At 49.9% G+C, this 21,767-nt stretch overlaps 1 protein-coding gene and 1 long non-coding RNA gene across 5 annotated transcripts; one reads left to right on the forward strand and one right to left on the reverse strand.

The window, feature by feature from the left end:
• Positions 1-11,144: 11,144 nt before the first annotated feature.
• On the reverse strand, positions 11,145-19,415 carry LOC102444539 (interferon alpha-inducible protein 27-like protein 1). 4 transcript variants are annotated; one of them, XR_012897568.1, is made up of 6 exons: positions 18,695-18,709; positions 18,334-18,400; positions 16,484-16,549; positions 15,718-15,756; positions 14,511-14,672; positions 11,145-11,398 (listed from the first exon to the last, which is right to left on the reverse strand). XR_012897568.1 is itself a non-coding variant. In XM_006125963.4 (5 exons), exons 2-5 carry the CDS (start codon positions 16,488-16,490, stop codon positions 11,322-11,324), a joined length of 285 nt encoding a protein of 94 aa, XP_006126025.1. In that variant the 5' UTR covers positions 16,491-16,549; positions 19,152-19,307; the 3' UTR covers positions 11,145-11,321. The 4 variants fall into 4 exon arrangements, 3 of the variants coding, with proteins under 3 accessions (XP_006126025.1, XP_025041861.1, XP_075764694.1); XM_006125963.4 differs by lacking the exons at positions 18,334-18,400; positions 18,695-18,709 and adding an exon at positions 19,152-19,307; XM_025186076.2 differs by lacking the exon at positions 18,695-18,709 and having other exon boundaries at positions 18,334-18,415.
• Positions 19,104-20,912, forward strand: LOC142819890 (uncharacterized). The gene is made up of 3 exons (XR_012897569.1): positions 19,104-19,240; positions 20,538-20,640; positions 20,782-20,912. It is a non-coding gene; the product is annotated as an uncharacterized LOC142819890 (long non-coding RNA).
• The last annotated feature ends 855 nt before the right edge of the window (positions 20,913-21,767 follow it).

The raw sequence follows: 21,767 nt of genomic DNA on the forward strand, positions 1-21,767 counted from the left end.
GCGCCTTTTTCGGGTGCGGCTGTCCTCTCCACAGTTATGACATTCTCTAGTGGGATGCTGAGCATATTTTATACACTAATCTCCATGAGCTTCCATGGGAGGTCAAACTTGCTTAAAACTTCAGAATCAGGCACAAAGGAAAGATGCATGTGGTATTAATTATTCCATCAACCTCATTAGCCACTGATCTAAAAAAATAAAATGTGCATTCATCTGGCAACAGTCTCTAGCTCAGTAATGTCTCCTCGCAAACTTAAAATAAAATGGCAGCAGGAGTATTGGTTTCTTATTGCCTAAGGGTGCAGTAATATCATGCCAAGCTAAGGGAGCTTTCATGCCAGAGTTACTATCTCTGTTTTTATAACAGTTCTCATAACTCGTATCAGTCCGCTGAGCAAGAGTTTCGCTATTGCCTTATAAAACAGTTATGGTGTTTAAAACCTTGTATACTGGGCTCATCTTTTCAGTCTCCATGCTTTATATATAAAATAAGGGCACTTGGGAGTTTTGCTGCCACAGCAAAGCCTAGTTGCATTCTCTTGTTGCCTTGTGTGTTCTCTTATTTAACATTCTTGATCAATCCACTGGAATCAGAATCTGGATTTGCTTTCCTCCAGTGCTCTACAGTACATTTCAGATAGAAGGGAACATCTTTGCGGGTTAGTTTGCAGGCCCGAAAAAAGCACCTAATTTAGAAGTTCATAGCTCTACTATTCTAAGCTCTGTCTAAAGAATTTTCAATTTTTTGCTATTAAGATTTGAAGAAGAGGGTGTTTTGGCCAACAATTTTTTAAAAAAGGATAAAAATTAAAGGCTGCATCTATTGATATCCACAGAACGACAGGTATTTATATCTGCTCTAATTCTGCCCCAACATATGTTGCAAAATTTTAGAATTGTTTGTTTTAGCAGGTTCAAAGAATCTATTCATATTGGATTCTCTGGTGCCCAGTTCTGAAATATTGATAAGAGGGCAACATTCAGTTAAGGATTTTCAATGCTAACTGATGGAAGTTTGGGTTCAACAACTGGAATTTCCCAAACTCTCTCCTGGGATAAGGAGGTTTAAAAAGTAAAATGCAAAGGGCAGCTCTTGGAAAAAAGTTTTTGAAAAATTAAAATTAGATCATCGTAAAGTTACAAGCATCAGAAGGGTAGCCATGTCACTCTGTATCCTTTTACCCGCAAAAGTTTATGCCCAAATCTGTTAGTCTTTTAAGGTGCTGCAGGACTCCTCGTTTTTGCATAAAGGTACGATCCAGTTCATTGACCAAAATCCAGTCTTCATTCCAGGTGTTTGGACTATGCTGGATTGGGTCTGGAATGGATATCTCTCATAGCTTATCCACAAATGAACAGACTATCTTGGATCAAACTGCTTCATGTCTTATTGTATCCTATATGTGTTTATAATCCTAACAACTGAACTATTCCAAAGGGCTCCATCTGGAACTGTTGGACAGCTAATGTCTTTAACAAAATTATCCAGTGTCACTGGAAACAGGACTCTTGGGGTCTATTCCTAGCTCTGGATTTGACTCATCATGTAGCCCTAGACCTAGATACATCATAAAACTGCTCTTGTAATGTAGATCAGAGCCTTATTTGAGTCACTTTTCCCCTTTGTGCCTCGGTTTCCCTATTTGTAAATTAGATCTAATTTCCTACCTCATGGATGTTATGAGACAAAATGTTGTAAAGTGCTTTGCAGTCTTCTGATGAAAGGTGCTATGTAACTGCAAAGCATTACTTTAAAAGACCTAAATGAATAGTTAGTGAATAAAGACCTCTTATAAAAATCAGCTTTTTAAAAAGTGGAGTTTTGTGTAGCACCTGAAAGACGGGTTATTCACTTGCCAGATGGGCTGGCTGGAGAAGGCTGTTCCTTGTTTATGAGCAATATCTGTCTACTGCAAAAATTACTAAACGTTTTTTCAACTTGGTTGAAAGGTTAAATCCTTATTTCACAAATAAGATCAGGATCCCAGTTTAAATCACTTGTTTCATAACCTGTTTTTTTGGGTTTTTTTAATCCAAAGTTTAAGCTCTGCAAGGCAAGGACTGTGTTTTCCCTCTGTGTGTTTTTTACAAGACCTAGCTCAGTGGGACTCAGTCCTGTTCGATGTTAGAATGCTACCATAATTCTATCGAGAAACTTCAAAAGTCGTGGCACACACTAGCAAAACCTGAGGGGGGAAAATCACTTTGTTCCCCTGTTCTTCTTAAGGATGTAAAAGATTAACCGGTAAGGCCTACCCTTAATGGATGAGGCTTAGTGGTTCTGGTTAACCTGGGGATCATCCTGGGTTGATCTTGCCTGCAGCTGCCCTGCCACTCCTCCGCCCCCAGGCCAACTGAAACCTGGGGATGAAGGAATGTGCAAAGTCTCCTTCCCCTACCGGGGCGTGTGGCACCAGACAGAACCATAAGGCCCTGGCTGGGGGAGGAGACTGCACGCTCCCCCCACCCCAGATCAGTCAGTGTCTGTGGGCAGGGGAGCACTTGAAGTCTTGTGGCCCCGCCCCTTCTGAAATTTGCAAAGTGGCCCCCCTTCAAAAATTATTGCCCACCCCGTGGAGCCCATCCGAGCAGCCCCTGTCTGTGGCGGGTCTGGCCACTTCCCTACCCCATTGCAAGTTACACTCCGGCTCCCTGGGAGCAGGGCCAGCATCCTTTGCTGACTCTGCTCCCGGGGGGTGGCTTTGTTGCTGCAGCGAAGCCTTTTCCCCAGAAGCAGGGCCGGCAGGAGCCCTGGAATTCTTTGCTGTGGGGTCTGGAGTATAAAGCTTACTTCTGCTTTTATCCTGCAGTGCATGTAACCGTGTAATCGCTAAGGGCTCGTCGAGAATTTGCATATCTTCTTCCGATCTCACTTTCGAAAGCAGAGTAGTTGGAACACGGTTTTTCAGCACCCTCTCCCCCTTTTTCAAAAAGCCGCGTCAACCTTGTTTTTTGAGGAAGAGCAGGTTTTCGACGAAGGGGGGGGATGTTGCCAAAAAAGCCGCGTCTAAACTATTTTCACTTTCGAAAGCGAGATCGGAAGAAGATATGCAAATTCTCACAGAATTTGCATATCCTCTTTCGAAACTTGAGCATAGTCTAGACATAGCCTAAGATATCTAGCAGTTACACAGTTACATTTTCACTGCATTTTTACATCCGTATTTCTCCTATAACTACATGCAGCCAACCCTGATCTTCATTTTCCAAACAGAACAAGGCAACCTGCCATAGTAAAAAACTATCAGTCATTTTACTTGATGACAACTGTACAAATAAAGTTGCTGATGAGATAAGTGCAGCAGTTATGTGTACGCACAGCTGGTATTACCCGTCTGTCACTATGAATGACATCCAATTAGGCCTGCTGGTGGGGGGGGGGGGGGGGAGAGTTTAAAAAGGGCAGAAGCCCTGGACCCTTTTAAATCACTGCCCAAGCCCCGAGCAGTACTGAAGGGCTGCCTACGGGAGGCTAGCCCCAGCCCTGCCCCTTCTGCTCGAGGCCCTTTCTCTTCTGGGGGCCATCTCCTGCCCCACACCCGCATCTAATAATTCTTGATGGCCGGTTAGATTCCTTGGTATGGGATAATTTAATTTCGCTATTGCCCCTGAAAATCCTCAGTTACAGTTCATCTTATCAGCTTGATATTTTATCTGTTTTCCAGAAGCTGGGAATGGGCGATGGGGTGGATCACTTGATGATTGCCTTCTCTGTTCGTTCTCTGTGATGCGCCTGGCATTGGCCACTGTTAGAAGATGGACTTTTGGTCTGACCCAGTATGCCCATTCTTATGTTAATATCACTTTAGCTGGAGGGGGCGGGGAAATCAATTCAAAATATGGTTTGTCTCCTCTGGGGTATGCAGTGCAATTCTCCTGTTTTTCTAATTACATCCCCATTCTGTCTTTGTATTTGGATACATTGGGGGTGGAGGTGGTTTTTTAAGGCCCTGATTCTGCAAAAACTTGTGTGCACTTAACTTGAAACACTGTCCCACTGACCTCAGTGGGTGTATGCACATGAGAACGCATCCGTGAGTGTGGTTGCAGGTCTGGGACCTAAGTGGTGTATTAAAGCCTTCTTGCAACCCTTCGTGGTTCACAGAAAGCATTTTAAAGTCCAAGGGAGGCATCCAAATGACTGTTCAGTTTAAACTTGCTGGACATGAATAATTTCTGCAGTAGCTTTGCCAAGAGTTCCCCATTTTGGGTGGAGCAGAGGGGCAGAAAAAAATGCAGTAACCCCCAGGAACCTGCAAAATAATTGTAATCTGGCTCCTTGTGCCAAGAAGTAGAGCCAAACTCTAAAATGAAATAAGAGAAATGATACACCACGGGTCACATTTCTATTTAGATAAAGATGTAAGTTTATAATAGCACAGTTAACATTTGCCACACAAAACTACTGTCCTGATAGAATATGTGTAGTGTTTGTATACATGCATCCATTTTTAGCACTAAATATTGCACTAATAGTAGTGGCAAACTACTGAACCACCAAGATTTTCCTCTGGGTAGTGACCAGTTATTTTAGACTTGTAGACTAGGTTCATATGAAGCCAAATCTATCAAGACAAGTTATGGAAGTTCTATATGTTTTGTTTTTTGTTTTGTTTTTTTAAATTAAGGGTTGTTTTATTATGTAATATTCTACATCTTTAGTATCTTAGTAATGTCCTTTTAAGGAAGCTGGACATGAGCATTCACACCTGACATTCATTTAAGGAGACAGAAAAAGGTAAACCAAGACATTAAGAAAAATGGCCTATGGTTTGCAAAGGTAGTTAGCAAGCCAATGTGAATGGCCACTCAATAAGCAATGCCATTGTTTTACGCATTTATTCTAGGTAAGTTATTGTCTAGTAATAAAAATATCAATATTTGTAATAGAAAGCCTTGAACACTAAGGCAATGTAAGTGCATAACACTGGATAGGTCTCCCTTTTTAGCAATGCTTAAAATACAAAAAGTGGAGGGTTTGGGGGGGGGGGGGTTAAGTGCTTTCTTTCTTGAAATCCTGTGTTTGCTACACCGAGGAGAAACACCCAGAAATACATTCCTGACCTGGAGACAGAGCTACTCTATACTATATTTCAAAGCGAACACAAGTGATGTTTTTCTGCCCCAGGGAAAAGTTGCCCATTAATATAAAAATAATTTAAGTGATAATAGCAAATTCATTCTATGTAGTTTCAGAGGGGGAGTCCTGTTTATCTGTAACTTTAAAAACGATGGCACCTTAAGCCATGTCTACACTAGGAAATTATTTCAAAATAGCTAAATTTGCCTTAACTCCTGATTTAACATATTCGAACTTGCGTGTCCTCACCATAAGGACTCTTCCTGCTGTTCCCCTTGGCTACAAACATCAAACCAGAGCCAATGGGAGCCGTGAGGCTTTGTGGCAGCGGAAACGGTAAATAAACAAACCACAGTGGCCAGTTAGCAGGTTTTTCAGAGTGGATCCACAGACCACTTTGAGAAACACTGGCTTAGAGACTAACACAAATATATAGTATCATGTGCTTTCGTGGGTAGAACAATGATGATGATATGGATTTTACCCACAAAAGCACACGATACCCTTAGAGACTAGCACAAATATATTGTATGTCCACACTGAATGCTAATTTCAAAGTAAGCTATTCCGGAATAATTCTTCTGAAATAGCTTATTTCTAAATAGCACGTCTACACTGCAGGGAAGCCTCAAAATTGGTCCAAAGAACGCTTCCCTAATGTAGACGTGCTATCTCGATTTAGAGTCCCAAGTGGCACTGGGGAGGAATAACTTAGAATGGCCCTGGTGAGGGGCTATTTCGAAATAGTAGCAGTGGAGTGTCTACATATGCCTTATTTCGAAATAGCTATTTTGGAATAGGCATTATTCCTTGTGGAATGAGGTTTACAGATTTCAGAAGAAGCTGTCCGTTATTTCGATATTATTTCAAAATTGTAATTTTTTATTATTGTGCTTGTGACATTTCTTTTCCCCAGGATCGAGTCTCTAATCTCATAGATACTCAGACTTAATTTTAAATTTGTGAGTAGTATCCTAGTCATGAATGGGACTATTCATGTGCTTAACATTAAGCATGTGCATAAGTCTTTACAGTATCAGGGCCATAAGTATATACAAATATGATTTAAGCATGAATCTACTTTCTTTGTAACAAATTGTTGAGGCAATTAACAAATGATAAATCCGTACAAGTTCCTGAGCTGGTCCATGTTATTGCAGTGACTTTTTTGTGATTATTTCTTTTTAAATAACCAATCGTTACCTCAAAATGCAGGACAATGTAGCACTTTAAAGTGCTACATTGTCCTGCATTTTGCTTCAACTACCCCAGACTAACACGGCTACATTTCTATCACCAATCGTTACCTGTTAGGTCTTTGCTGTCCTTGTGTGTACAGCAGGGGTTCCCAACCTTTTTTGGTCCCATGCCCCCTTGGCTTTTAGTAAGCCTTCCCTTACCCCCTATTCAATATGAAAGGAAATAAATTCTAGACTCTAGAATCCACAACTTTTTTCACTAACACTACTACTTTGTTCCTCTTGGTTTCTGAGGACAGGACAAGGAGTAATGGGCTTAAAGTGCAGCAGAGGAGGTTTAGATTGGACATTAGGAAAAAATTCCTAACTGTCAGGGTGGTCAAATATTGGAATAAATTGCCAAGGGAGGTGGTGGAATCTCCCTCTCTGGAGATATTTAAGAACAGGTTAGATAGACATCTGTCAGGGATGGTGTAGACGGAGCTTGGTCCTGCCTTGAGGGTGGGGGGCTGGACTCAATGACCTCTTGAGGTCCCTTCCAGTCCTATTATTCTATGATTCTACTTTTGGAATATTTCAATTAGGATAATCTAGTTATTTACCAAATATTCCCCGTGCCCCCTGGACAAGCTTCTCGTACCCCCTGGGAACCCTTGGTGTCCAGGCTATGTTTTGAGAAACTGCAGGAAAGTGGAGAGCTTATGGGAAAAGTGTGTGTGTGTGTGTGTGTGTGTGTGTGTGTGTGTGTGTGTGTGTGTGTGTGTGTGTGTGTGTGTGTGTGTGCATTTGTATTTTTTTAAATATTGTTCAATACAAAGTTCTCATTTCACATGTCAGTCCAGTGGGTCATCTGTCACCATGTACCATTTGAATTAAACACGGTTTATAATAAAACTACCCACATCTTTGTCAGTGTCTGTGTGTGTGTGAAGTTTTAAAAAGGAAACAAGGGTTAGTCAGGTTCTGCTCTTACCTCAGTATGAATCCTGAGGGATTCAGGATTTACACCGGTGTAATAAGTGCCGAAATTAGCCCCAAATATTCTTTCCCTGTCTACTCTTCGGCTGTGTCTAAACTGGCAAGTTTTTCCGCAAAAGCAGCTGCTTTTGTGGAAAAACTTGCCAGCTGTCTACACTGGCCGCTTGAATTTCCGCAAGAACACTGACGATGTCATGTAAGAAATCAGTGCTTCTTGCGGAAATACTATGTTGCTCCCGTTTGGGCAAAAGTCCTTTTGCGCAAAAGGGGCAGTGTAGACAGCTCAGATTTGTTTTGCGCAAAAAAGCCCCAATGGTGAAAATGGCAATCGGGGCTTTTTTGCACAAAAGTGCGTCTAGATTGGCCACGGACGCTTTTCCGCAAAAAGTGCTTTTGCGGAAAAGCATCCGTGCCAATCTAGACGCTCTTTTCCAAAAATGCTTTTAATGGAAAAATTTTCTGTTAAAAGCATTTGCGGAAAATCATGCCAGTCTAGATGTAGCCTTCATGTTTAATGTATGTCCAACCAACCATCTCTTTCTACCCACTCCACCACCAAAGTTGTGTCTGATGGAATCAAGCAAACCACTCCCACATTAACATCTAGCGGTTGCACAGAAATTGCTCTGTACAAGTCGACATTCATTTGTATGTCAGCTCTACGGTGACCGAGTGTGGCTGGGAAAAGGGGAAAGAGCCTTTTCATCAGAATTTGTGAAAGGAATTAATTTCTCTGTGGTGCTTAGGTAGTCGTTGCTGCTCCACTAGGTGCCTTATATTAGAGCAGGGGTGGGCAATAAGGGGCCCACGGGATGGATGTGGTTCACCAGAGTTAGCCACGGGTGGGCTGCCAGATGCTTCATTTTGCCTGCGTGTCCACAGGTACAGCCACTCAGAATTCCCGTTGGCCACTGTGCACTATTCCCAGCCAATGGGAGCTGCAGGAAGCAATGGCTCTGGTCCACAGCACTTCCCGCAGCTCCCATTGGCCAGGAACAGCGAATCGTGGCCAATGGGAGCTATGAGTGGCTGTACCTGTGGACACGCAAATACATAAAGCAGCCAGCAGCCCGGCAGGGGCTAATCCTAGTGAACCACGTCCAACCTGCGGGCCACTTACGGTCCTCCCCAGTATTAGAGGATGAGTTTTCGGGGTGCACATAGGGGATTTCGAGGGGAGACCAACCATGCTTCTGAACAGTAACAAAGTGAGAACTTTATTTTCTGCAGCCTGTAAAACTTTGCTGCTTGGTAAAGGTGACCTTTGGCAATTTGAAAGTTAAGCTGGTGAAGATGCTGGAGAGACCGTACTGTTAGAGTGACATACTGGACCTGAAGCTGCATGAGCTGGTGTGAATGTGGCAAGGTAAGATTGTCCTGCTTCCAGATTCTTTACATCCGGTGTCATGTGAATATGCTTAACTGTGCAGCCAGGGGACCCATGTGCAATGTTCCCTCTAATTTTTTCCATCCACATGTGGAATAAATGTTCTGCACGCCAAGGCATGTGTGGAGGTGCACCACCAGTAGAAACACACGCTACTGGCTGTGGGCGCTCTGCTAATCAGCTGGCCGGCATGTGACTCTCTTGGGTGGCGGCCCAAGTGCACAGCTTACAGGGGCCACTGCTCGTGCGCTCTCTGCTGTTGCGGAGGAACGCCAAGTGGGCGATGAAGATGAGGCTTACCCCACACAGAGGCAGAGGGTTGCAGCCTGGGGCCACTGGAGAGAAGCCAGAGGTTCTTCCAGCTCACCTGAGCCCTGGAGACTGGAAGTAAACATGTTTTGTCTCCTCATCAGAGTATCGTGCTACGAGGGGTCACCACGTGGATCCATGAGATGGTGTCATTGTACCCCTAGAAGCTTAACATTGAAATCTGGTGCCATACCCGTTTGCTGCTGTGAGAGCTGGTTTACTGAATAAAGCCTGCTGTGTATTGTAAGGTGTAAAGGAGGCAGTTTGAATTTTCAGTGGTTTTTTAAACATGAAGGGCAACACATGGCCAGCAGGATGGACGTGGTTCACCCGAGTTAGCCCCTGGTGGGCCGCCGGAATCATTATTTGCCTGCATGTCCACAGAGTGTCCACTCAGCACTCCTATTGGCCACTGCTCACCGTTCTCAGCCAATGGGAGCTGCGGGAAACGATGGCCCAGCCCGTGGCACATCCCGCGGCTCCCATTGGCCAGGAACAGCAAACCATGGCCAACGGCAGCTGTGAGTGGCTGCACTTGTGGAGACACAGGTCAATAAAAGCAGCCAGCAGCTCGCCAGGGGCTAACCCTGGTGAACAGCGTCCGGCCTGCGGGCTGCACCTCTAATGCAGATAATGGAAAGCAGAACTGCTGAGATTCTCCAGCAGAACCGCGGGTTCTGGAACGAACTCGAGGATCAGAGCAGATTGGAAATCGGGATCTCTGGCCACCAATGAAATACTCTTCTCCGATTTTGAATAACTTATGGTAAAAAAACAGATGCTCCATTTTCACTCAGTCATGAGAAACTATATACTTAGTTACAGACACCTCCCCCCCACCATACACACACCACGATTTGCCTTGTGTCAAAATAGCTCCAGTTACTCAGCGGGGACTTTGGGATTCTATGTAAAACTTTTTATAGATAGAGCCCTGTACACCTGTGGATATCTGCTCTATGTCCATGGATATCCGCATCCACAGAACTGGCTGTGGATATCCGTGGCTCATTTTTGTGGGTGCGGATAGTATCAGGTCAGTGCGGCGGGGGAACTCGTTTTGTAAGCCTTCTGCAGAACACCTTTTTTGCGTAAGATGGGTATAAGGATCTTGCGCAAAAAGGAAATGTCCACATAGCTTGTTTTTGCACACAAACCCCCAGCGCAAAAATGGATTGGACAAGAGTATGCAAATGAAGCACAAGAAAATGCGAATCCGCACTTCATTTGCATAGGCTCTTGCGGCAAAACTCGTAGTGTAGACGTAGCCTAGGTGTGTGGGTTACACCAGCTGAATGAGCTGATCCGACTTCTGTGTTGGAGGCTAATGGTCACTGTGTCCACTTAGATTGCACTCTCCCCGAAAGTATTTTTAATACGACCCCGGGACTCGTTTTTACCTTTGAATTGGCTTGGGCATCTGCCAAGCCAAGACTCACTTACTCAAATCAGTGTGCCACCTACCGGGTGCTGTGTTACTGTCGTGTGAAACTCGCAGACCGTTTGATCTGATCGTGTTACACCCTGAGTGGTGGGAGCAGCGTTTCAGCGAGGCAGGGGAGGGGTAAGTCAGGCAGAGGTTTCTGATTTCAGCTGCAGCATGATGTGGATGACTAGAAGTGCTGAGCAGATTAAACTTTGTTCCCACGGTGCTCAGTCTAAATACTAGAGCAAGGGGGGGGCTGCCACATGCCCTGCCTTAAAAAGGTTTCCATCATGCTCAGGGTTGACAGTTTCATTCGATGGCTCTCAGCCCCCGTACTGTGCAAATTGTTCCAGCCTCCCCGGCGATCAGGATACAAAATGTTTTTTTGAGACACTAGCTCATGGGCCTGGAAGGAGGGGACCACACAGGGACCTTTTTGGCAGGCAATATTTCTTGTTGGAACTTTCCCCTCTCGGTGTTTTGTACAAAGGTGGGCTGCACATAAAAGAAAACAGAGACGTTTCTGTTTCCTCCTAGACAGGAAAGAAACGTAGCCCCATGTTCTCTGGCAACCTGCCACTGAATCAAGCACAGCCAGCCGTATTGACTGGACATGAATGGGAACTATAAATGCCATGCAGCGCCCTCTTCTGGGAGGAGCTGTGCATGAACGGATCTGGGGTGAGGTCACACTTAGAATGTGTGTGCGAGAGACACGTGTGCACAGAAAGTGATTCACTTCCATTCTGCCACACCAGCCAGACATCAATCTAAAGATTTTATTTTGTGGGTTTTGCTTTTTCACATTTTAGCCAGCAGGAATCATTCAGCCACCATCTAAATGGGTCGGAAGGGTGGTTTGGGGAGCCGTCAGAACAAGTATGAGGCAGGATGCAGGGGCTGTTTCGGCAGGAGGAAGAACAGTTGCCACTTTCACTTGCGTTAGCGACTGAAGAACCCCATTACTCCCCCGGCAGCTGTCAGCACACCTTTTGTAGCAAGAGAAAGTCCCGCAGCACCTGAAACAGAGGAAATGTTACCCCAGTTCATTAGCTGTCCGAGCAGGCCTGTTAAGCCTTGTTTTTGTTGCAACCCTTTCCAGCAACGTTCATGCTAACACGAGCTAACCCAGGGCACAACCCGACAAACGACCCTTCGTCATTCTTGGCCTAGATGTAATGGATTTCGTTCTGAAATCGGCCGGCCTTTTCCCAGGACTAGTAAAACGGCCATGTGCTTGGTTCACCTCCCACAGAACACTTGGGAATCTCTGTATTCCTCTGTCTTTGTTCATTTCACTCTAATGCAGAACAGGGAGTGAGCCCAGTCCAAAGCTAGAGTGGATTTCATCATAGAAGGCTTCCTTGGGCCATAGCCTGTAAGGGCCATGGGTGGCTTATGTGAGCAACCGTCGCTTCTTTCTAATCTTTTTCCCCTCCTCGCACTCGCTTCTCGTGGGCGCTGAGAAAACTGTCCTCTAGGTCAGGGGTGGACAAGATACGGCCCTGCCAGGCCTCTCAGGCATGGAGCAGCTCCACACTGTTCTAAGCGACTGGCTGCTTCCTGTGGCTCACGGCTCTGGGTACCAAAGTAGCAGGGGGAGACTGTGCATGCTGCCCCTGCACCCCAGCAAAATCTCTCCACTCCCATTGGCCAGTTTCCGGCCAATAGGAGCGGAGAGATTTTGCTGGGGGATGGGGGGCAGCGTGAAGCCTCCCCCTCCCCCCAGAGCCCATAACAGAGTCACAGGGAGCAGCCAGCCATTTTGAGCCACCTGGGACTGTGGTGGGCAGGGAGCTGCTCTGAATTCTGCACTTAGTCCCCTACCTTGATCTCCCTTCTGCACCCAAACTGCATCCCAGAGCCCACACCCCTCCATAGACAGGTGCAGCCCTTGACCACTTACCAAAATGTTGGCATGCCCCCCCCATAAAAAATTATTGCCAACCTTGCTCTAGATCAGTGGCTCCCAAACTTATAGGCATCACACCCCCTTTTTGATTTGAGAAACCCTCGCCCCTTCCCCAAAAATAGCAGCAAAACTTGAGCCAAAAAAAAAAGTTGCTCTTTTAAGAGCAGTACAGGCATTGCCCTTTTAAGATGGCCATTTTGAAGTCTGTGCAAGAGACTCCATCCTCCCCTGAATTTTTTTTTACCAGAGGGACCAGGCTTTTTCTTGGGGAGGGGATTGATGCTGGGTCACCTCGTGCCCCCCCAGAATTTCTTCATGCCCCCTTAGGGGGGTACTCCCCCCAGTTTGGGAACCTATGCTCTAGATGGTGCTTGGTTCTGCCGCTAGGGCAGGGGACTGGACTCGATGACCTCTCGGGATCCCTTCCAGGTCTAGTGGTCTGTGATTCTATGAAAACCAAAAAACATTCTAGTATCTGCGTGTTTGTGTTCCCCTGCACTGCAGTGACGGCCTCGTGCAATTGCACGTGCACCTGGTTCCATGCTGGGATGCAGCTAGTGTACCTTACTCAACATCTCCTGGCTGGCTAGATCTGCGAGTCTGAAGAAGCATTCCCCATGGCCATAGGAAATAATGCCACCGCTTGTCCAATCCCATTGCTTGCTTCAGACAGTTTCATCATAACAGCAGAGGTGAAAGGAGCCAATGCAGAACTTTGGTAAGAAACTGCCGGCTGGGGCACTGAGCTGCAGGGGGAGGAAGGAAGCGAGGGGTGCTCCCAGCCTGGCTTCCTGGGCTGCCCGCAGGCTGCTGCGCTAGAAGTAGGCAGTCTGGCAGGTTAGAGGGGCGGGCTGGGGTGACTAGGACTGCCCTGGCCCGGAGCCCCCCCACCCCTCCGCTGCAATATCAGGGTGGGGGGCTGCAGCTGCTCTTACCCCAGTTGTGGAATTTTTTTTCCTTTTTGTTGGGTAGAGAGCGAGGCAAAGCGCACCGCCTGCTCTGGCTCCTGGCTGCCAGGGGAGGGCAGAGGAGCAAAGTGCACAGCCTGTGGCTTTCCCTCGCTCCCTAGTCAGCAAACAGGGGGAGGGGGGGAGCAATGGGGAAAAAGTGGCTGCAGCCCCCCCACCCCAACCACCTCACCCGCCAGCCCCCTGCCCTGAACCCCTCCTCATGCCCCTCTGCTCTCAGCCCCTCATGCAGCCCAACCTGGACTCCTGCACCCCCGCATCCCAACCCTGTGCCCCAAGCCCCTCCTCATACACCCAACTGTGACTCCTTCATCCCTGTCCCCAGCCCATACTCCTGCACCCCCCATGCTCCAACCCCCTTCCCTGAGCCCTCTCCTCATACCCCCTGCGCTGAGCCCCTCATATACCCCAATCTTGACTCCTGCAACCCCCACACATGAACCCTCTGCCCTGAGTCCCCTGCACTCCACCCCACTCTTCAATTTCTTACAGCTTCTGTGGTGTGGCCAGCCTTCCCCCAGTATTTGGACCTCCCTGAAGCGGATAGGTTGTGACAGGATCTTACCTGTAAGAAACTGAAGTAACTTTCACCCCTGTGTAACAGGATCATGAAGGGAACCTTAGGCAAGTGCCGAATGAGGCAGAGAGCCCAGGGTCACCAGCAGCGAGGCCCCGATGATGGTATAATTGGGAGAACTAGGTCTGAGGCATAGCGAGGGCGATATGCATCTGGGAACCAAAAGCAAAATTTGTGCCTCCCCCCCACCACATGGCAGGGCCCTGAACCTGGCACATGGCTGAACCCGACCCTGGGAGGAGGCGGGAAGGAGCTTGTACCACATCTTCCCCCACCTCCTCCAGTTTGGGGCCGGCCCCCGCACCCACTAACCCGCCAGCAGAGATAGAGGAGGGTGGGGCTGGGGGCCCGGAGGAGGCTGCAGCCAGCAGCGGTGGGCGGAGGAGGAGCAGGCAAGCTGAGGGATGATGAGGGAACAGAGGGGGAATAAATTGGTTTGGCGCCCTCCCTAGCGTGGCTCCTGGGGGCAACTGCCCCCTCCCCCCCCGCAGTCCCCTCGCTACGCCCCTGAACTAGGTAACACGGCACATACGGGCCTCATCGGCCAAGACCGTGGAGGAGCAAGAGAAGCGAGAGCTAAGGCGGAAATGCTTGGATTGTCTGTCAGTGTTGGCACGCCAGAACATCGCACACAGAGGCCCATGAGCGAAGGGCAGCTGCTCCCGTGGACTCACCAATGGACTGCAGCACCGCCACGGTGCTTCCAGCGGCGACCCCGCCTCCGTTGGCGACGGCAGCTGCTGACATCATCTTGGCCCCAACTGACCCGGCGGCGATGCCGGCGCTAGAAAAGCCGGCTACCCCGAGTACCGCGGGGACAGCAACGGTGGCGACTCCTGCAGGACAAAACGTGCCGCAATGTTAATAACCCAACGGGAGCCCAGAGCCACCCCGAGACCGACTCCCTCCCTGTATGAGTTGCTCCTGCACCGAGCCACTCCCAATAGCTCCATTTTTGCAGGGGCAACATTCAGGATGGGCTTGCACATTTTCAAGCAAAAGGTCGGCAAGCAAAAGTCCAAAGGGCTTGTCGCCAGCCCCTCTCCCTGATCTCCTGGGGGCGCAGGTACCTTTGCTTGCCTCAGGGAAGACATCAATGAGCTTAAACTGCAGCAAGGGAGGTTTAGGTTGGACATTAGGAGAAACTTCCTCATTGTCAGGGTGGTGAAACACTGGAATAAATTGCCTAGGGAGGTTGTGAAGTCTCCATCACTGGAGATATTGAAGAGCAGGTTGGATAGACATCTAGCAGGGATGGTCTAGATCAGGGCTACTCAACATGCGACCCGGCCTGTTTGTTTGCAGCCCGTGGGTGGGAGCCAAAACAAAAAAGGAGTCAATAGAATGGTCTTCTGTTGAGATGCGGTTTAGTAGTCACATTCCTGGACTGTCGTTGCTCATTAAAAGGGCTGTTATATGGGTGGAAATTGGGTAAATGTTGCATTTTATTGATATCAGCAGAATTGACTTAAATGGGGCCTGCGTGTTGTGTAGTCTTGCCTTAATCTTTGTATTCATGCCCGTCAGTGTGAAAGAAGCGATTTGCATGTGCTGTGAATATCATTGTGGCCCCCCCCAAGCTTCCACAGTTGAGTAGCCCTGATCTAGACGGTGCCTGGTCCTGCCGTGAGGGCAGGGGACTGGACTGGACGACTCTCGAGGTCTCTTCCAGTTCTAGTGTCCTAGGATTCTATCAGCCAGCCAAGCGCTGTGGCCATCTGCGTGGCCCAGGTCATTGGGGCCACGGCGCCTGGCTCTGATGAGAGGCGAGGGCCCTGTGCTTTGGGGGAGCGGATGAACCGTGCGCACCCAATGCGAAATAAATCTGTTACAAGCTCAAGCGTTTGGCAGTCGAGCCACCGCCCTGAGCTGGGCACTTACCTAATCCAGCGACTGCTCCAATAGCAATGGGGATATACCCTAGGAAAGGAGAGGGGGAGAGTAGTGAGCCATCGGCCGCTTTCACACAGAGAAGGACAGAAAGGGGGAGAGGCCTGTGGGCGTGCCCTGAATTCTGTTGGAAAGTTCTCTGCCCCTAACCCCGCTGGACTCCACTTGGCCACTCACTTGGAGCACGGCGAGGGGCAAACACCCCTTAGTCATGAGCCATGTACTGGGTGCCCCATTCTGTCACCAGAAAAGCCCTGTGCGGCCTCCGGCAAGGCTGGGAGGATGGCGTCTCGTCGGAGCAGCAGGGAAAGGAAGTTTCAGAGGCTCCAGAAGGGATATTTGGAAGGAGGTTCCGTGAAGCAGGAGGCTGGTTAACTCTGCGGTACCGCGCCAGAATCTGGCTCCACTCCAGTTTTTCTGAGCTAAAGCGTGACCCACTCCGCCTTTGGCCAGTGTGCTGCCCCCCTGCCGCGCCGCAGGGACAGACCACGGACTGGACTGCATTAGCAGAGCAAGTGTCCTGCGCTTGCTCAGGTACAGGGGCATTGCCAAGCTGGATCAGACCCACGGTCCATCTCCGTCCAGGATCTTGTCCCTTAAAGGGCCGGAGCCAGAGGTGGGAGAGGACACGGCAAGCACTCCCGTTGTGGGCTTGCTGAGTGACTGGCTGCCTGCCCAATGCACGGATGACTTGGCGGCGCCGGTGCCAGACGCCGCTCCGGGCCAAAGCTCTTTTAGGGAAAGAATAGGACCTTACCAACCATGCTTGAGACTCTGACCCACGTGCCCTGATCTCAGCGATTGCGGCTCCGCTCCGTCAGCCCTGAGCAAAAAAACCAGAAATGCACTTAGACCCCTTCGGAGATGCCTCCGTGCCCTGTGCCGTGGGGCCAGTGCCAGGAGCCTGTGGTTATGTCTGCATCCGTAATCCGCATAGGGCAGCTCCCGCCGAGCAAAGGCCCGGGACAGCCCTGGGGACATACAGCCCTGGGGACATACAATACATGAAAGCATCTATCAGGCCCCTTCCTTTGCAGAGCCTGAGCTAATAACGGGGGTAACCCACCTGCCCCCATCCTCTTCCTGCATAGCTGGCCCCAGCAGGGAGTGTGTGGGACCTTCTCACCGACAAGTGAACTAGCTGCAAGGAGTCATGCCCAGTGCACATGTGGGAGCAGCATAAGCATCCAAAGATTCTAGGGTGGGGATGGGGAACCTAAGGCCCGGGGCCAGCTGCGCCCCCTGGCTCCAGCCCCTGAGGCTCAGGACTCCCCTCCCAGCATTGGGGAGCCAGTGCTGGCACTCCAGTTCCTCCCACTGGTCCCTGATGGGGCTGGAGCACACAAAATCTACTAGCCTGGGCCCCCTGGTGTGCGAGTGTCTTTCTCCTTCTCAGTTGGGGCCACATCAGTGAGGGTTTGGTTGGTTTTAGGGTTTTTTTTTTGCTTCTCACTTATGTGCAGCCCCGACGGATTTTTCTGTGGGTCAGTGGCCACCCTTGTTCTAGGGTAATAACCTCTTCCTAGCCCCTCTCTGCTTTTCCTTTCCCCTGCCTGGACTGGCACCAACTCAGCACCGGTGACCCCCTTCTCCTTCCTTTGCCCGTGGAGAATGTGCGAATTCCTCTCCTTCTAGGGCAGCTGCAGGGTACACTGGGATGAGGCTGCTAAGAACTAGATAATACGCCAGCAAGGGGAGATGCCCTACCAGGCCCTGGGTGGGTGAAGCCAGACACTCGCTCTCAGCTGGACTCCCCCAGGAAAAACGGTAACAGACAAACCGTGCAATCCCCCGGGGGGACATGATGACTGTTTCTCACCAATGGCTCACTCTGCTGGCATCTCCAAGTCCTGGCCCCAAAAGCTGGCACATCGCCGTCAACAGACCCCCCCCCTCACTCCCCCCGGTAGCTTAAGTTCATAACTTTGCTAACCACTAAAAACCCTGGGCTGACTAAAGACACTCGATTTCTGGGTTAGGACAAGAATCCCTAGCTCCCTCACCCCCTTTCTGCTACAGTGGCAGGGGTGTAAAACAAACCCCATGGCCTGGACTGGTCCCTTAATGTAGAATATGGAGTTGAAGACTATCTGCTCCACCTTGCACTGAGCTGTGATGCTCGGGGCACCTCTCCCCGACCTGACCAAGAGCTCGGTGTAGCTCGGAAGCTCGTCTCTCACCACAAAAGGCGTTGGTCTAGTAAGAGCCAAAGTTTGCATCTCTAGAAACCGGAACGCTGTGATCTGGCAACAGCCAGGATCAGAGTCCTGGCACTGTGGAGGCGGAGGGTTCGGGAGTTCAGTGCTATGCAGGGAGTGGGGAGGGTGGCTCATAACCCAGCTGGGTTGCCAGGGGGAGGGTGGCTCAGCCGGGCTGTGGGGGGAGCCAGGAAACCCAGTTGGAGGGGGGAGGGCCGTGGGGGGCCGACAGCAAGGGAACCAGAAATGTCCTTCCCCTGGTCCAGATTTGCATCCTTCGCTGCCATTGCTCCACAAGATGTAACGAGCACATGTGCCCAGGGCTCCTCTCCGCTGATTGGCCCCAACAGAAGGCCCCCCTTGCAACTCTGCACACAAACAACCCAGCAGTGATGAGTTGGAAACTCACCTGATTTTGTAGCTTTCTATTCTCCAGCTTCATTCGCCCAGAAACAAATGTTCATTCCCAAGTCCCCCTAAGTAATAGTATATCGTTGCATATCATTCGCGTAATTTATGCACGCCGTTTTTGGAGAAAAAAAAGTCATGTGGACGGGTTTTTTTTTTCCACAAAACCCCGGTTTTCTGCAAGAGCCTTATGCCTCCCCTGCAGAGGAGGCATACGTTATGCAAATGAGGGGGAGGCATAAGGATCTTGCGGAAAACAGGAGTTTTGCACAAAAAAAACCCCATCCAAACTATTTCCCCCTCCCACAAAAATGGCATGCATAACTTATGTAAATGATATGCAGCAATATGCTAATCCGCACCTCATTTGCTTACTCAGTGCCAGCCAAACCAGCACTGCTCCTTCTTGCGCAAAAGCCCTTGTTGCAAAAATGGTGGCTCATTAGGTATGCAAATGAGGCGTGGCGATTTGCATATCTTCTTGCGCAACAATGGGCAGTGTAGCTGTAGCCTCTTTGAGCATTTCACATGGGATTTCATTTAAAGGCATCATCCCCTCCCCTGGCTGTTCATCTCTCCGGGGCTGTTTATAAATGACACGTAACATAGTTGGCTGATTTCTGCCAAGACCCCCTGACTCATCCATCCCTCCTAACACTGAACAAATGAGCAAAAATTAGGGGGAAACCCCCCCCCTCCCCCGGGCTTTATGTGATTCCTTGGCAGCCCCTCACTCGCCCTTGACCCATCCCCGCGCACGCAATTCCCAGCTGCGGGCCGAATGACGGAGCGGTCCTTACCCAGAGCGCAGCGACTTACCTCCGGCACAGAGGGAGCAGAATGACTCGCCTGCTGCGCAGTGGAGCTATATCAGGATCCCTGGGTACCAGGCAGCTGCGACTGCGCAGGTGGGTGAGCAGCGAGGACCAAGCCTTCCCCGCCCAGAGCAGGGATGGGAAGAGCCCACGCCCCGCTCCCCTTTCTCCGCCCTGCCGCTGCGCGCAGGGACACGAAGGGTTTGCATGCTCAGTCTCGGGGCACCCAGCGATACAGCCACTGGAATGAAGTGCCTCCGCTCCTGATCCAGTCCTAGATGGTACAGTCCCTCTATGCCCAGCAGTAGCTTCCCCAGGAATTGAAATGGGGGGGGGGATTCGAATTTACAAGGGGAGGTGTCAGGGCCGATGAGGGGTGGGACCCTGAGGGTGAAGTGGGGTGTAATGCACCATACATAGTTCACAAAACTGGGGGGGGTGTAGGGAAATTCAGGGGGGGTATACACTCCCATGGGGGGGGGTAGGGAAATTCAGGGGGGATATACACTCCCATGGGGGGGGGTAGGGAAATTCAGGGGGGGTATACACTCCCATGGGGGGGTGTAGGGAAATTCAGGGGGGGTATACACTCCCATGGGGGGGGTGTAGGGAAATTCCTGATGCCCAGACAGTAAATCCCACCCTGTCCCCATCCTAGCCCTGCAGAGACCCACCTGCCCCCTCCATGCCCAAGAGCCATGATCTCTCCAGATGTTTGAGCCAGTCTGCCTCCTAAATGGTAGGAGTTTAGGATCACCACCTTGGGTTGGCAGCTTCCTCTTACCATAACTTTAAAGCAAGTTAAGGGTTTGGAGCCGGGATGGGATTGCGTCTCATATAGCCATCCAGAAAAGAGACAGAATCAGGCAGGTGAATGGGGCTGGCTGGGGGCACCCTCTTTCCCCCTGTCCAGAACTGCCCCAGCCTCCCTCCTCCCCCGCATCTTTAGGGAGGGCAGTGAGGGCTGACGCTCCTCCCCCTCCCCCCATTGGTACAGAGATGAATAAAACCATACAGAAAAAAGAATCACCAGACAGGTGAAAGGGGTTGGCTCCGGGTGCACTGCCCCCCTCAAGTCCAAGCCCTGATGCTTCCACCCCACCAGATGTTCTTTAGGAAGGGGGGGGCTGAAATTCCCTCCCCTCCCCTCCTGATTTGTACAAAAACTCCCCTTTGTCAGGGAGCGAGGGGAAAGTGCCCAGTGTGTTTCATTCCTCACTCTGGCTGGGGAGTGCAGGGGGCAGATGAACCTGGACCTGCTCCAGCTGGGGGATATACACCCCCTCCCCCAGCTGTGCCTGCTGGAGCTGCAGCAGCCATGCAGAGGTGCGTCTCACCTGGCCCCAAGCTGCTGCGGTGAGGGAGAGACGGGGTTGTCTTTTCTCCCCAGGGCAGCCTGCATCCTGAACCCTCCTCCCCAGCCTCACCCCAGAGCAATGATTTAAATGAAGAAAATCAAATGTTAATTGAGTTAAGGACTCGAGCAACATCAGGTAAATCTCCTAGGCTGTGTCTACAGTGGCATCCCTTCCGGAAAAGGGATGCTAATGTAGCACTTTGGAATAGGCAAATCCGCAGGGGATTTAAATATCCCCCGCGGTATTTGCATTAACATGGCTGCCACTTTTTTCCAGCTTGGAGATAAGCCGGAGAAAAGCGCCAGTCTAGACGTGATTCTCCAGAAAATAAAGCCTTTTCCGGAGGATCTCTTATTCCTACTTGGAAAACAACCTGACCCTCTGGGTTCCACCCTCTTCTATGCTGCTCATGGTTTAAAATTCAGCTTGGTAGGTTGTTGTTGTTTTGCTTGTTACATTAGCTGAGAACAGGGGTGGGCAATTATTTTTGATGGGCGGGGATCACACCAAGAAATTGGTAATTGCTCGGGGGGCCACACTCTTCCATGATAGTAATGGAGGAGGTGCAAGAACTGGGATGGAGGTTGACTACACAAGGGAGTTTTGGGGTGCGGTGGGGGGGGTATGAGATCTGGGAAGGGGTATGGGTGCGTGTTTCCAGCCTACGAGAGCTGTAAGACTGTGCTGGGGGCAGGGACAGTGCAGGAAACCTCTCCTCTCTTCAGTCCTTCCCCCTCCCCTGCTCCCTGAGCTCTCAGAAGCACATGGCCCCTGCAGACAGCAGCTCTGAGCAGCCTGTTGGGGTGGGGCAAGCAGGGAGCCTGACTGAGGATCCTGCTGGCCACAGGTCAGATCCGGTGGCTTGGCGGGCTGGATCCAGCTTACGGGCCGTATCTGCCCACCCCAGGCTAGAAGATTCAGCGTACAAGTAGAACGATGAAATGGCACCACAAGAGGGGAAAAGGTAATTGGGGGAGGGGGATTTTTAGTGACATGGTCCAAACTCTGTTTCTGTTTCAGTTTAATGCCCATGTAACTAATGCCTGGGCTAGACAGCGAACGGTTTCAGCTTGTCACAGTAATGAGGGGATTGGACAGCCCGTGGCAACCGCCCCTCCCCCTGGGCCTTAGAGCTTCCCCTATCACTCCAGCCCTGCACGATGCAAAATTTCTATCCGCATCTGCAAAATGGAGCTATCTGCACCCACTCCTGCAGGGGCGGAAACCCGTGGATATAAAGCGGATTGCTGCAGATTTGCAAG

The sequence above is a fragment of the Pelodiscus sinensis genome, chromosome 25, assembly GCF_049634645.1.
Source record: "Pelodiscus sinensis isolate JC-2024 chromosome 25, ASM4963464v1, whole genome shotgun sequence".
Taxonomy (NCBI): Eukaryota; Metazoa; Chordata; order Testudines; family Trionychidae; genus Pelodiscus; species Pelodiscus sinensis.